At 46.0% G+C, this 14,118-nt stretch overlaps 1 protein-coding gene across 1 annotated transcript in view; it reads right to left on the bottom strand.

The window, feature by feature from the left end:
* Window positions 1–3,661: 3,661 nt before the first annotated feature.
* Window positions 3,662–14,118, bottom strand: part of T265_06888 (hypothetical protein) — a gene marked incomplete at both ends in the record, with an annotated part of 36,128 nt that continues 25,671 nt past the window's right edge. Inside the window, one exon of the mRNA XM_009172276.1 lies at window positions 3,662–3,749. Within this exon, the coding sequence (XP_009170540.1) occupies window positions 3,662–3,749 (88 nt within the window). The remainder of the gene's footprint in view (window positions 3,750–14,118) is intronic.

Below are 14,118 nucleotides of genomic sequence, written 5' to 3'. Positions count from 1 at the left end.
AGAAAGCTTCCGAATTCATCCGCCACAAACTGCCGCACCTCAGATGACGGCGTTCCATATCTCAGCAGGGCCTGGCATGTGCCCAACTTGTCTTCGGTTAGGCGTCGATCGTACAGAAACTTTAACAGTTTGTGGTTTTGTTCAAGAAAATAAGAGGTCACTGCCAGTTGGTTCCTTTGCCTCCGTAGACAAAACCCCACTGGAGAGCTGGTGCTTAGGGCACTTTTTTATTAGAAAATACGCTCGGCTTACTAGCTTCTTCGGATTCCACGGCTTTCCGTTGGTCTTGGAGGGCACCTGCTGCATTTGTAGTACACCCATTCGTAACGCAAAATAGTGCTGGTGCTTCGGTTACTGGATGAACGCACAAATATCACAAATTTATCCTTCATGTATTCATTTAAGGTCTTCTCAAATGCCGTGAAGGATGAAAACGATACACCCACAGATTTCTCAACGAAAGCCACTTCCGAAGCCATAGCAGACGAAGTTCACAGCCGAGTGTGCGCCAATAATTTTCAGAAGAGATCGACTAAAACAAATCGCAAAAAAGTGATGGCAGATGACGGGGGGTTTCAGTCTACGCATATATGCAAAGAAGTGCAACATCTTGACGTTAAAGTTTTTATTTCGCCCGCAGGGGTTTTGCAGAAAAATGCATTGTGCGTCTAGCCGCTGGCACCTTGACCAATATCTCACTGTCCTAGTTAACTCAAGGTTGGCATTGACCTTGAGCTTTAGTCCACCGGTCTCATCACTGTAAGAGTTATAATGTCTGCCTTATTCACCCAGTTCTTTGTTCTCCACAATTTACTCTTACGTTTCACGTAGCAGACATGTCTCCACGGTTTTGTCTTCCTTTCCATTATATCATTCCAGCAATGATGAAATTGTATCACCCCGACCATACCTGATTTGGCATGCCCCCGACAAGTTTGAAAATGAACCTATTATACTACTAGACTCAGATTACCAAAGAGCTTCCAGTCCGCGTCTTGGAAATAAAACAAAATAGCCTAGTAAGTCCATGCGGCGCACCAGTCCATCTTAATTCGAGCCTCAAAACAAGGCAAACCAAGTGTTTGTTGCTCCGATGGACAAAATTAGATTGCGCGGTCAAAAGCGCTCTTTTCTGACTTGGTATGCCAGATAAACAGGATGCTTTAACCTAAACAAACTGATACGTCGCTAACTTCAGCACGTACCCAAAATCTTACTTTATCCGTGACGAGCAAAGTCGTAGCAGCTGGTAGACTCCGTTTTGGCATATGGTTTGCAGGCCAACTTTGACCGATTCACGGATTGATACACCGGATCGAGGCTTTTGCCCAAGTTTCCCGGGTCGGTTTTGCTCTTGTCGGTCAGTGGCTGTTGTTCACCTGAGAGGCCCCAAGTGAAAAAGGGTGTAACACTGCTCTTCATGTACTCAGCGCGGGGCGGTATGTTTGCCAGCGCGAGGATTCACATAAATAAGTGTCTAATAGTGCTTTAAAATGGGTTCTAGAGGGCACGTGAACAATCGCCGGAGGAGGGTCATCCCACGCACCTAATACCCGAAATGAGAAAAAGTTTTGCTTAATGAATGCGTGTGCTCTGAGCTTGAAAATTTTCTTAATATGTCCCCGCCGTGTGTTTGGTGGTTCAACGCAAAAAAACCTGTTTGCCAAGCTTTTTTCAAACAGAACATAAGTAAGAATTAGGTCCCCTCGGAGGCGACGGCACTCCAGGGGAAAGAGATCAAGCATCGCGAGACGCGTTTCGTAGTCCACGGATTTGAGGCCGTCGTAGCGGCTCGCTGGACACGCTCAATGAGGTTGACGCCTCTCATGCGTCCTGAATAGACAACTTGGTTGGCGTACTCCAAGAGCGGTCTGACGTAGTCCCCATAGGGTATTTGTAAGTCCATGCGAGTAATACGGGGTAATGTGCGTCGGATCATCCGTAAAATGGCGAATGCCTTTTGGGCTGATTCCTCATGGTGCAGTGAGAAGGACAAGTTTGAGGAGACCCAGATGCCCAAATCCTTTTTGGCACCTATCCTCATGATGTTTTCTGGTCCTTTCTCACCATGCACAACAAAGGCATTCGCTGAGTCTCCTCCAAACGACATATGGACGCGCTTTTCGTCATTCAGAGGAAGGTGCCAGTCCAACGACCACTGCCTGACAGCGTCTATATCCATTTGGAGGGCACCGGCATTGGTACTCCAGGATTTCAAGCCGTCCGCAAAAAGTAAACATGGACTCGCAAGAATGTCTGGGAGGTCGTTGACGTAGATCAGAAACAGCACTGGTCCCAGGACGGTGCCTTGATGAACTCCTATGGAAACCGGCGCTAGAGAAGCGTAGTTAGAACTTACACTCATTCGGAATGATCTGTCTGATAGGAACGCCTTGATCTAGCGAAGGATTTTTCCTTGAATCCCGTAAGCCTCGAGTTTGTGGAGCAGCGGGACGTGTGGGACCCTATCAAATGCCTTTGAGAAGTCGAAATAGCTCACTTCAGAATGCGTTCCACCACCTTGGAGGGCACGCCAGTGAGGCTTATAGGCCTATAGCTGCCAGGCGATAGTCGGGCACAAGTTTTGTGGATTGGCGTGACAATCACTTCCTTCCAAGCAGAGGGAAGGCGGCCTTTGTCAAGTGACTGACGAAAAACACCAGGTGTAGATGATTTACAGGTGTGGAGGACCTTGGCTGGACCTCGTCGGGCAACAAGCGCAGAATGGGTTGATCTGGTGCAAGAGTTAAGGAATGTCCCCCACCATGAATAGCAAGTCGGTTAGAGGCTGTTCGTAGTTCCGCCTTGACAAGAGTGGATTTGACGAAGACGCTGGGGCTGAGTATAGTCACCCACTGTGTTCTCTGTAAACCTCAGATACCACTGTTGGGTCATTCGTCGGTTCTCCGTTTCTGTCCCTCAAGGAGAACGCGGCGATGTATCATGTATTTGTGCCGAAAAGTAGTTTCTTTGGATCTCGGCTGGGAACACAATGTTCTTCAGCGCGAGCTGTTTAGTTGATCAATGTAACCCGCCAAAGTGCGAGTTGGCCCAAGACCATGCTTCGTGTGCACAAAGTTTTGTGAACTTTGACGAAAGAACAGTTATTCTCAGCCAGAGTGGTTAAATTGTGCCATTTTGCTGAAAGTAATGCACTTTCTGACACCAATCAGTTGGGAACAAACATAAAACGAACTGCTTAACTAACCTTGGGTGAGCTGCACGGAGTTCGATCAGTTTTCGTTTATAAACATTTTCAAATTTGGCGCAAGTTCGCTTACTTATTTGGTTCCGTTGGTTTCTGAACATTGTAGCCGACGAGCTACAGTGCGACGTTCACCACTGATGTTATCGATAAATCTGTACCGGCCCTTCCACAGAGCACTGTGGGTGGCTTAATTTACGGCAATGGATGCATGGTTTGCGTTGTCCTTACGCAACCGTACATACCCGGTCCTTACGTCGGATCCCACAATTACCGCCGGTTGACTCCTATCCAACTGGAACTACGCCTTTAAACATACCATATATAAGGTCGGGAACCAGCGTCAACTTAACAACTGTGTATACGCAAGCCCCATGTCTGTTCCATGTTAACTTAGAGAGGCCGTCCATAGAACTCATAATCGCTCTTCTTCTGTTACATACACCACTGTATGCTTCACTTCACATCTGCTCCAAGGCTTTTCAGTTGTCCCCCATCTTCCAGGAAGCCGAAAAGAGGTTTGTCAAGTGCATCTAATAATAATCTTTAAGAAATAATTGCGGGTTTGAGCAAACCTCCCCAACTATTTGTGTACGGTCGGTAATCTAGGATGACGGTCTGTAGGTTTCCTGTTATTCCCATGCCGTAACCGAGCCCCCTTAATGACCAAACATCAGAATTACGCTCTTTATCACAATAAAAAACACATCTAACAGTACACTCTTCAAAAGCATCCAACCACCTCCGTAATAAAAACATGAAACCACTGTCCATTTCCCCACAAAATTCGTGGATGGCGGCTGACACCTCCCATCGATGGTTCCGGGATGATCATTATTGTAGCTCACAGTAAGTCAGAAGAACACGTAAGTACGGACACGGGTGTATTGGGTACACGCGGCCAATTTGGTCCGTTTTCGTGACGGGTCAGCAAACAACTGAGTACATATCCAGTCAACCCACAGTGCTCACGCGAGCAAATCAATCGGACACGCACCCACTCAGCCACTCAAGTCACGTGCCAGATCGATGGTGGAACGATGAATGGACACACACGCGCAAACTCTCTAACACCCCGAATAAGCCACTGCGATCAACTTCCAGTCAGCCTACACAAAACCTTCTGGACGGCTTTTGACAGCAAGCAGAATATATATTTCATGTAGCATCAGCGCAGGAACCTGAAACCATGTCCAACGTTGACCAACACATGGAATTTAGGATCACTGATGCAAATTCGATCATTCTGATAGGCTATCAGAATGACCAGGATTCTCGGCCACACGTTTCTCTTCATAAGTTGACGAAATTTTGTTGTTTTCTACTCTTTGTTTAATCGGCCCTTGCTTGGACGTTTCGGTTTTGTAATAATTTTCTTTCTGAGGCTTTATGATAAAACGCCAGAGAGTTAGCCTTTGGAAGAACACAAAATCACTGCCTTCCTTCCACACCCGGAGGCGTTATTCCACTTTAATCTCGTCCTCCTCAAGCACAGGCGTCTATTCCAAAAATAATCACTTGATCCAAACATTTTGTCCAACCGATACCGGGAAAATTGTCGTCAGGTGTAAAAAGGGTAGGGATGACAAAGGTTTCAACATCAGAAACCACATGGCTTCACCTCATAGCCTGTCCTACTCCCTTCATGATATCCCAATGACCACCGTTGGGTTGGCGTTATGTTAACGATACCTTTGTCATAACCAAACCTGATGACACCAACAACTTCCACAGCTATCTCAGTAGCTTGTATTCTCATATCAGGTTCGGTATGGAGGTAGAATTCACCTTGAGCACATTGCCCCACAGGAACAGTATCGCAGAAGAATGATGGGAAATTAAAAATTACCATCTACCGGAATCAAACAGATACACAGACAGTTTTAAACAACTCATCAGCACACCTAAAGTCCATGTACTCCGGTATTGTCTCATCAGTAATTATCTGAGTCTGAGCGTTTTGCACAGAATATGTTAGGCTAAGGAAAAAGGGTGATTTCGATTAGATGGCAATTAAGAATGATATTGGTTCCGGTATCTAGACCCAGTACGGCATGGATTGGCAAAGCCACCATTCCATAAAAAACCGCAGGGTATTTGAAGACTGCCAAGCATAGCTGACATTCGATTTGCGCTTCAGAATAGAAAAACTTTACACTCACTTTTAACGCAATCGAATGAGCACCTCCCGGCTAAGAGGATTGGGGGCTGCGTGTATAAATGCAATGACCGCACTAAGTTCACATAGGACAAACAGACAGGGAACTGCACACTAGAATTGGTGAGCAAAAGAGAAGGATAAACAAACTACCAAGGAATGCGCAAGAATGCCAAGCGCTGATCAAAGACTCAGTGACGGCGGTACATGCATTAGACGATGGACATAGAGTAGATCTGTACAAAGTAGAAGACTACAATTCACGCTACAGCGGCTGATGACTGAGACAGAGGAAACCGTTCAAACGAGAGTGGTGTGACCATGAACAAAATACCTATCCCGCAAAACCCGAAAACTGTAACCAAAAAGTTGCCCAGTGGGTTTCAAGCGTGTGTCACTATACATGACTGGAAAGTACCGACTGATGGATTGATCGATCGTCACAACCAGGACAGTTACTGGGTTGTCGTTAGATGAGTCGGGCACACCAATCACATCACTCAAGTGTGAACACGTTCGTCTGTTCAGACATGAAAATTCAGACACGTCCAAAGTGTGTTGGTGGAGTAGCAGTTACACGCTAGCCTAGCATGTCAGATGTCCGTGGTTCAAATCCCGGTACGGCCATTGGACATGCACTGCTGATGAACTCTAATAAGAGCAAAACTCGAGTCCAGTGCTTTCCTCTGCTGTGGACTCACCGGAATAATTACACCGGAACAGGAGGAGGACCGTTCAGACTAGAGTGATTACTATGAACAAAGGAAATCACCAAGTGTGAGTAGAATCACGGGTATGAAACTGGCGAGTGTATGGGGAACAGGCTTAGATAAGCTAAGTTGACATGCTACGGGGAATGAATGTCAGTAAACGGAGAATCATTAGAAAAAAGGGCATAGAAATCCCAACTCGACCAAAGTTCACAAACTTTCTCTCTCCAACGCAACCACTGTAGCAGTAACTCATCCACACAGACAGACGGAAAGTGCAAACGCAGTTGAAAAGCAATCTTCACGTGAAACGAACCGGAAGAACCAGACCCCAAGCTGGAACCGAATCCATGTAGGTTTCACCGTCGGCCTAACACTTGGTCACCCACCCTAACACACAAAATCCCTCGGATGACACCCAACGTTGACTTAGTCTAACTTAGCTGATTGGTTTTGCTTTCGTCTCAAGTTTTGATCAACCTCGTAACCTGGTCACTTGGCCTGGCCAGGTTTTTATCTCAAAAGCGATACGTTACCGAACAATAAATCCACTGACTGCTTCGTAAATTTTCTCATAAAAGGATACAAACCGTTTTGGGGACTGAAGCATGACTCCTTCTCCCTAACCTTTTTGTACGATTGGCGCTGCTGCTGCTTAACTCTTTCATTTGGTTTTGTATTCACGTGATGGCAACAGCAAAGATCAATATCCTTGTGTTCCTGGATAATGAAAATGCGTTTGGTGTAAGCGGCCAGGTTCTGTTGCTTCAGAGGTTTATAGCAGGTGAAATAATCACAAACGAGAGATTCAGCTGCGTTCCAGGTGGGTCTCTCGCAAAACCAAATTTGTTTGCGGATGAGTGTATTTCGCTAAAACAAGGTCTTTTCGGAAGAGTTCGGCAAACAATCGATAGTTTTTTCAATTGAGCTTTTGACACAAAAGGCCAAGCATCCCACAGAATAAAAGGCGTGAAACTAGCAAACGTGTGGACAAAGGTTTTTGATCAATCGAGCTGACACTTGTCGGTGTGCGGTTACCAGAAGGAGTATTCATCATCTAAAGTGCACTTAATTTCGACGAATACACTCATTAGTAAATCAATTCGGCCTTCACGAGAGAATGAACTGAATATCTCGTTTATGATGTTCTTAACTTAACTTCACCCACTTTCCCTCCCCCAACTAACTTGTCGTAACACTCACAAAGAGCAGCGTAATCCATCAGTGGCATCCACGAGTAATCACCCATTGGAGCACCTTGAAATGGAAGATTAAGGAACCAAACCCGATCGGAACTATTTTGAGTCTAACCCAACCCATTGGCGCAAGATTTTGGCAGCCATAACAATCATCAGGAGCCGTTGATTGATACCGAACACTGACTTAGTATGCTCATATGAGGATATCTTACGTCTGCCTTAAAACCCGATCAACTCGATGGTCTGCTCACTTGGACTGATGAAGCTTTTGCGCGAAAAGTGAAACGTAGCCCAGCTGAAAAAACTGCTGATTGTTTACGAAGCTCTACTGAGACAGTGACTTCTCAACCAGTTCCAAACTTAATCTAATTGACTGTAAATGGGATCTGTCTAAATTTATCTATCAACTGGACGCAATTTGAGTCTAAGTGAATTCTATCCCCACTGGCACTGTTTTGCTGCCCCTACATTTCCCCGTTGGTCATTTGATTGGTTCCAACAAGGACTACGTGTCTTCTGGAGCTCGGCTTGTCGGATTCCAGGAACAACTAACACATGGTTGAATTCCGAACGTCCTAACTGGCACTTATCAGATACTTCGAAAGAACAGTGGCTGCTTATATTAGGCGATATGACTATCTGTCACATCGCCAGAGTAGGATGACCGACGATCAGCTCAAGAATCAAACGTCGTCTGTTTGCGCTCTACCGAGCAGAGAATAGCAGAAACCGATGTGTGGACTGGTAACCCTCCACTGGTCAGGTACACTACTTTTTTGTCTGTTGGTGGTTTTTCTTCAAGGAATTATGACGGACCTGAGTCCTGGAGCATACCAGAACCTACCAAAGGCCTAATAAACTCACCAAAGTCTCATGGTCAATCACTCCCCCAAAATATAACGTATTATCCCCATTAATTCCGAACCAGCATGAAGACTTCTTGCTCATAGCTCTTGAAGGCACCGCAGTCCCCAAAACCAGTCGTTTTATTTGAATGTAAACTATTCTGTACATCCCAGTTGTTCCACACCTACTGAGCAGCCTCCACCAGACTACTGACATTCTGCTAACTCAAACTAAGGTTGCTCTCTGTACTATAAAACCACGGTGAGAAGATTCAAAACTGCATGTTTTCTACAAAATTAGGTGGATATACTGCCCCTTTAACTCTACACGGGGGACTTCAGCCCCATTCCTGGGTCACCCCGGGTTGAATTGCCCACACTTTTCTCTCGGATTCCTTCGGCCATTCACACACACACACACACGTGATCTGGTTTCATCCGAAGCCATTTGAGATTGGAAATGAGGAGACGGATCGCGCAAGCATGGTCAAACTTGATCGATTATTGATTTATCGAATAAGCATTTTTATTGGCCTGTTGGGTCACCTGTCTTCTGGTTGCTGGCAGCCTCGCAACTTTGCCTACCCGGTCCCCTAGTCGTGACCTCTATTCGTTTACCCCCACAGTACGTTCCCTTTCCCGGTCTGTTGGTCTGATTGCCGAGAACGGCTCAGTGTCATCATTTAGTAGGCAATCTCTCAGTCCGACGGTGAGCATATAGGGTCTAACTCGATACATTGGTTAATTGGCCCGGCCATGGACGATCTGGGTGCTGGTGCGCAATCAACGACCACACACTTACAGCCTCAAAGCACTTCCATTCAGGCCGCACCGATGATGTCACCGCAACTGGTGACAAGTTTTCAGCTAAATCACCGAGTTCAGCGAACAATACAACGACCATTATAAGCTCCTGGTGTTTTTAGGATCAACATCATCCGAAAATCATGAAGCCTCCTATCGGGAAGGTCAGCTTCCTGAATAAAACAATTGATTGTAAATGAGATCTGTCTAAATTTATCTATCAACTGGACGCAATTTGAGTCTAAGTGAATTCTATCCCCACTGGCACTGTTTTGCTGCCCCTACATTTCCCCGTTGGTCATTTGATTGGTTCCAACAAGGACTACGTGTCTTCTGGAGCTCGGCTTGTCGGATTCCAGGAACAACTAACACATGGTTGAATTCCGAACGTCCTAACTGGCACTTATCAGATACTTCGAAAGAACAGTGGCTGCTTATATTAGGCGATATGACTATCTGTCACATCGCCAGAGTAGGATGACCGACGATCAGCTCAAGAATCAAACGTCGTCTGTTTGCGCTCTACCGAGCAGAGAATAGCAGAAACCGATGTGTGGACTGGTAACCCTCCACTGGTCAGGTACACTACTTTTTTGTCTGTTGGTGGTTTTTCTTCAAGGAATTATGACGGACCTGAGTCCTGGAGCATACCAGAACCTACCAAAGGCCTAATAAACTCACCAAAGTCTCATGGTCAATCACTCCCCCAAAATATAACGTATTATCCCCATTAATTCCGAACCAGCATGAAGACTTCTTGCTCATAGCTCTTGAAGGCACCGCAGTCCCCAAAACCAGTCGTTTTATTTGAATGTAAACTATTCTGTACATCCCAGTTGTTCCACACCTACTGAGCAGCCTCCACCAGACTACTGACATTCTGCTAACTCAAACTAAGGTTGCTCTCTGTACTATAAAACCACGGTGAGAAGATTCAAAACTGCATGTTTTCTACAAAATTAGGTGGATATACTGCCCCTTTAACTCTACACGGGGGACTTCAGCCCCATTCCTGGGTCACCCCGGGTTGAATTGCCCACACTTTTCTCTCGGATTCGTTCGGCCATTCACACACACACACACGTGATCTGGTTTCATCCGAAGCCATTTGAGATTGGAAATGAGGAGACGGATCGCGCAAGCATGGTCAAACTTAATCGATTATTGATTTATCGAATAAGCATTTTTATTGGCCTGTTGGGTCACCTGTCTTCTGGTTGCTGGCAGCCTCGCAACTTTGCCTACCCGGTCCCCTAGTCGTGACCTCTATTCGTTTACCCCCACAGTACGTTCCCTTTCCCGGTCTGTTGGTCTGATTGCCGAGAACGGCTCAGTGTCATCATTTAGTAGGCAATCTCTCAGTCCGACGGTGAGCATATAGGGTCTAACTCGATACATTGGTTAATTGGCCCGGCCATGGACGATCTGGGTGAGTTGTTGGTGCGCAATCAACGACCACACACTTACAGCCTCAAAGCACTTCCATTCAGGCCGCACCGATGATGTCACCGCAACTGGTGACAAGTTTTCAGCTAAATCACCGAGTTCAGCGAACAATACAACGACCATTATAAGCTCCTGGTGTTTTTAGGATCAACATCATCCGAAAATCATGAAGCCTCCTATCGGGAAGGTCAGCTTCCTGAATAAAACCACTGAATGCCCGGAATCTACTGAGAGTCTCAGCTCCGCTAGATGTTGACCAGACAGACAACGCCCCCTCAATATGCAGCGCCTTACAGCCATGTATCAAACTCAGACAGCGCGAGTCAGCGTTGATCAAGGTCAGACGCCCCCGCAGTATGCAGCACGTCACAGACTCGTACCAAAGCCAGACCGTGTGCGTCAGGTCCTTTCAATAAATAGTTTGAGACCGTTGTACTTCTCGCACCCGCACGCACTTACGCTATCGCATTCGTTTGTTCGGACAATAGCTGTTGTGTTCCCTTCTGTGAGTCTTCTATCGGCAACTGGAGAGGGTCAACAGCAGATACTACAGATTGACGAATCAGCAGATGTAACACATCCTGTTAGAACTCTTTAACAGACAGATTTTCCCTCAATGTCGTTTTCCGCAATTAGGTAACTGAACCCGATAATTTCACTTCAGCCATAAACAACCATACACTGAAATCATTCGCCTCGTTTATTCAAAAGAAGAGAATAGATAAAACCCAACACGGATGTCACATTGCACGTAAATAGAACGGAATAAATAACAATAATAATGGTAATAAGAATAAGACTGATAATAAAACGAAACAAGAAAACAATGGTTGGAAGTTTGAAAGTTTGTTACAAGAAGTAAATAGTGTATGTACACCGCAGATCACGCGCCCTCTTCATTCATTCAAACAAACCAGGCGAGGGTAATTAGATTTCGGAATCTACACAAAATGAAAACTACTCCGAACTGCTAACAATTCACAAGGTATTTTGGACTGGGGTCTACCAAGCCCGCTGTTGCGCGCGGAATCGTGTAATATGAATAGGTCACTTGCAATCATACAGTGCAAAGCCCAGGCATGACCCACACTGAGACAGACAGGCCGGGGGGCATCCGGGTCATCCATTCATTCATGCGGTCGGACATTCGATTGTGTGCAACAAACACGGGTTAAATAAGCTAGCTGAGATCAAGCAGCTGGAAGCAAACTGTGCTATGAGCGAAGCACAAATCATTTTACGGAAGTGATGTCGCAAAGGAATAGACAGGTCACGTGATCACAAGTAAAGTGCCCCCGTATGCATTAGGGGGGCACTCAGCTCGGGGGATGTAATGAACCAAAGTTGGTTCAGCAACTATAGGTGACTTGTAAAAATAAGAAAACAACAGATAAGGAGAAATGATACTGGTGAATAATGCAGGGGGCGGGGCATTGTTGCAAGACTCACAAAGACAAATACATGCAGGCAGAATCACTGTAAAACCCATCGGCGTTCTGGCTCTGGTAGCAAATCCAGGATGCACCTTGGCGACTTGCCAACACAATGTTACGATACGCCATTCACTCACCGACACTAGGCAGGCTGCTGCATTCGTAAAGATAGACAAGCGCATCCTAAAGAGACGGCGTGCGCGAGCCGAGGGAAGCAATGAGACCTAAGAGCTACACGGCCGTAGAGGGGGTGGAGTGGTGCGCAAAGGAACAGAGAAAAAAGAAGAGGCCGGGGCGGATACATTGCACAAGTAGCTAGCGAGAAGACAGCTGTTCCACCGGTCCCGCAAAACAGTCTGTCATTGTTGCTGATTGCTGATTGGTCAATATGGAGAAAACCTCTGGTAGCTGGAATTTGTCCGATAGATGGCTGGTGTGGTGACAACGGCGTTGTTCAAAGCATACGTTGCAGTCAGCCGATTCAAATATGGCTCCATACTTGCAGCAGCAGCTGCCGCCACGTTTAAATCCGGCAGATAGCTACAAGTGTACCGCAAAGAGGAATGGCAAGAATAGACAGTGCAGTGAATTCCTAACGGTTATGACATGGAAATATAGAGGCAGACGAGAAATAAATCTTTACTCCCAACCAGGAAATCCAATGATCGAACGGCTGGCATAATAAAAACTTTGATGGGCGGTAATGTAGTTCACTCAAGTTCTTCTTGAATTAGCTAGTCAGCGTTAAAAGACCGTTTCCCAAAACGAGTGGATGAGATGCTGGGGCTCATGTAATTAGCACAGTTCTCCTAAAAAGAAACAGTTTGGCATCAATTGTTTCATTCGTTCGGTGTTATTTACTGGTGGTTCCATCCAAGGTCATATATTCCAAGAAAGAGGCTGTATGGTTAATCAAGGGTGAAACAAAGATGTATTTTATGCTATCCCGAGACCACTATCTTTATTTAGGGGTGATTTTGAATGTCGAAGCTACCACTGTAACGATGATGAAGCACGCGAGTAGCCTACGGTTTGGTGTTTAGGCTTCCATCCCACATCTGATGGAAGGTGAAGTTTATTGCGGAAGTTGTGGAACCATTTCGCAGTGTTTGTTCAATATTGTGTGATGACCAATGAATATCCAGGAAGGTTCAAAAGGACGCGTGAGAGCATTCATTTTTCAAAGACCATGTGCATATATGATGTTTACATTCCTATCTATTGAATTGTAACTGCTTAGTTCTTATTTGCTAACAGTTGACTTCGCAGCGGATGGGTTTCCTCTTTTCACCAACTTCAAAAAAGAAACAGAACTGATTGAGTAGTCTGGAGCTGAACCCTTGCTAGTTGAACCCCAGACCGTTGGCAGTGGTGCTCATTCCGCCTATAGAAGATCCTGTATGTTTCAGGCTACCAAGTGACCATGTGAGCTGACAGTTCGAAGTTGAGGTATTCTGGAAGGCTGAACTCTCCACGGAATTACATGCGCAATGGTGACGCATGCTGCAGTCCAACTGACGGTCAGTCCTGAAACGGTAGCCAACAGAGGATTGTTTAGCTCATTCGGTTACACTTTGAGCAGAAGGTTTCCTGCCTTCCAGTGCTATGAGACAGCTGGCTGTCCCCTGTCGTGTCCTGACGGGGCTTCCAGCCTACCCATTTCTGCAAATAGTTCGGCTGGTGAGCTTGGATTGTCCCTCCAATATGACACTTGCTGCTATATCAGTCAACAATTTGATCTAGCTTGTGCTGTTAGCCTGTGTCGCATCCCCACGACGGGCCAACATGTGTTGCAACTGGGACCATTTGACCCAGTGCACTGTCGTACCTGGTGGGGCAGGACGGTCAAGGCCTACGGGATGGTCCGCGCGCAAGGTTCCATGCGCCATACACAGGCGCGTACACGTGAGAAAACGCAGTATGCAAACTGAATGACCGGAAGATTAAGTTGACTGGTCGGAGATTTTGGAGACATGCGGCGTTGTAGGTCGGCATGCGGAGGATCTGTCTGATGATACCAACCGTACAGTAGAAGGATTTCTATTCACACCCGTACGACTCTAGTAGAAAGGTTTGAACCATAAATGCCGGAAGACTCATTCAACACATGATGTCCTAAACTACTGAGGACGCTGAATTCTGCGGTACTTCGAATGGTTATGGAGTGAAACTCATTTGTTACATTGTTTGAATGCGAAAGACACACTGATGAGTAGTGTGATGGGTTGGAACAGCAGCGCTGAACTAAATGTTGCTTGGCTCTTCGCTACCTGAGCCCTTAAATGAACCTGATGTCTGTCTTTTATGTGACGTGATGT

This window comes from Opisthorchis viverrini (assembly GCF_000715545.1).
Source record: "Opisthorchis viverrini unplaced genomic scaffold opera_v5_150, whole genome shotgun sequence".
In the NCBI taxonomy this organism is placed as follows: Eukaryota; Metazoa; Platyhelminthes; class Trematoda; order Opisthorchiida; family Opisthorchiidae; genus Opisthorchis; species Opisthorchis viverrini.
The sequence above is the reverse complement of the archived record's forward strand: the minus strand, read 5'-3'. Positions and strand labels throughout refer to the sequence as shown.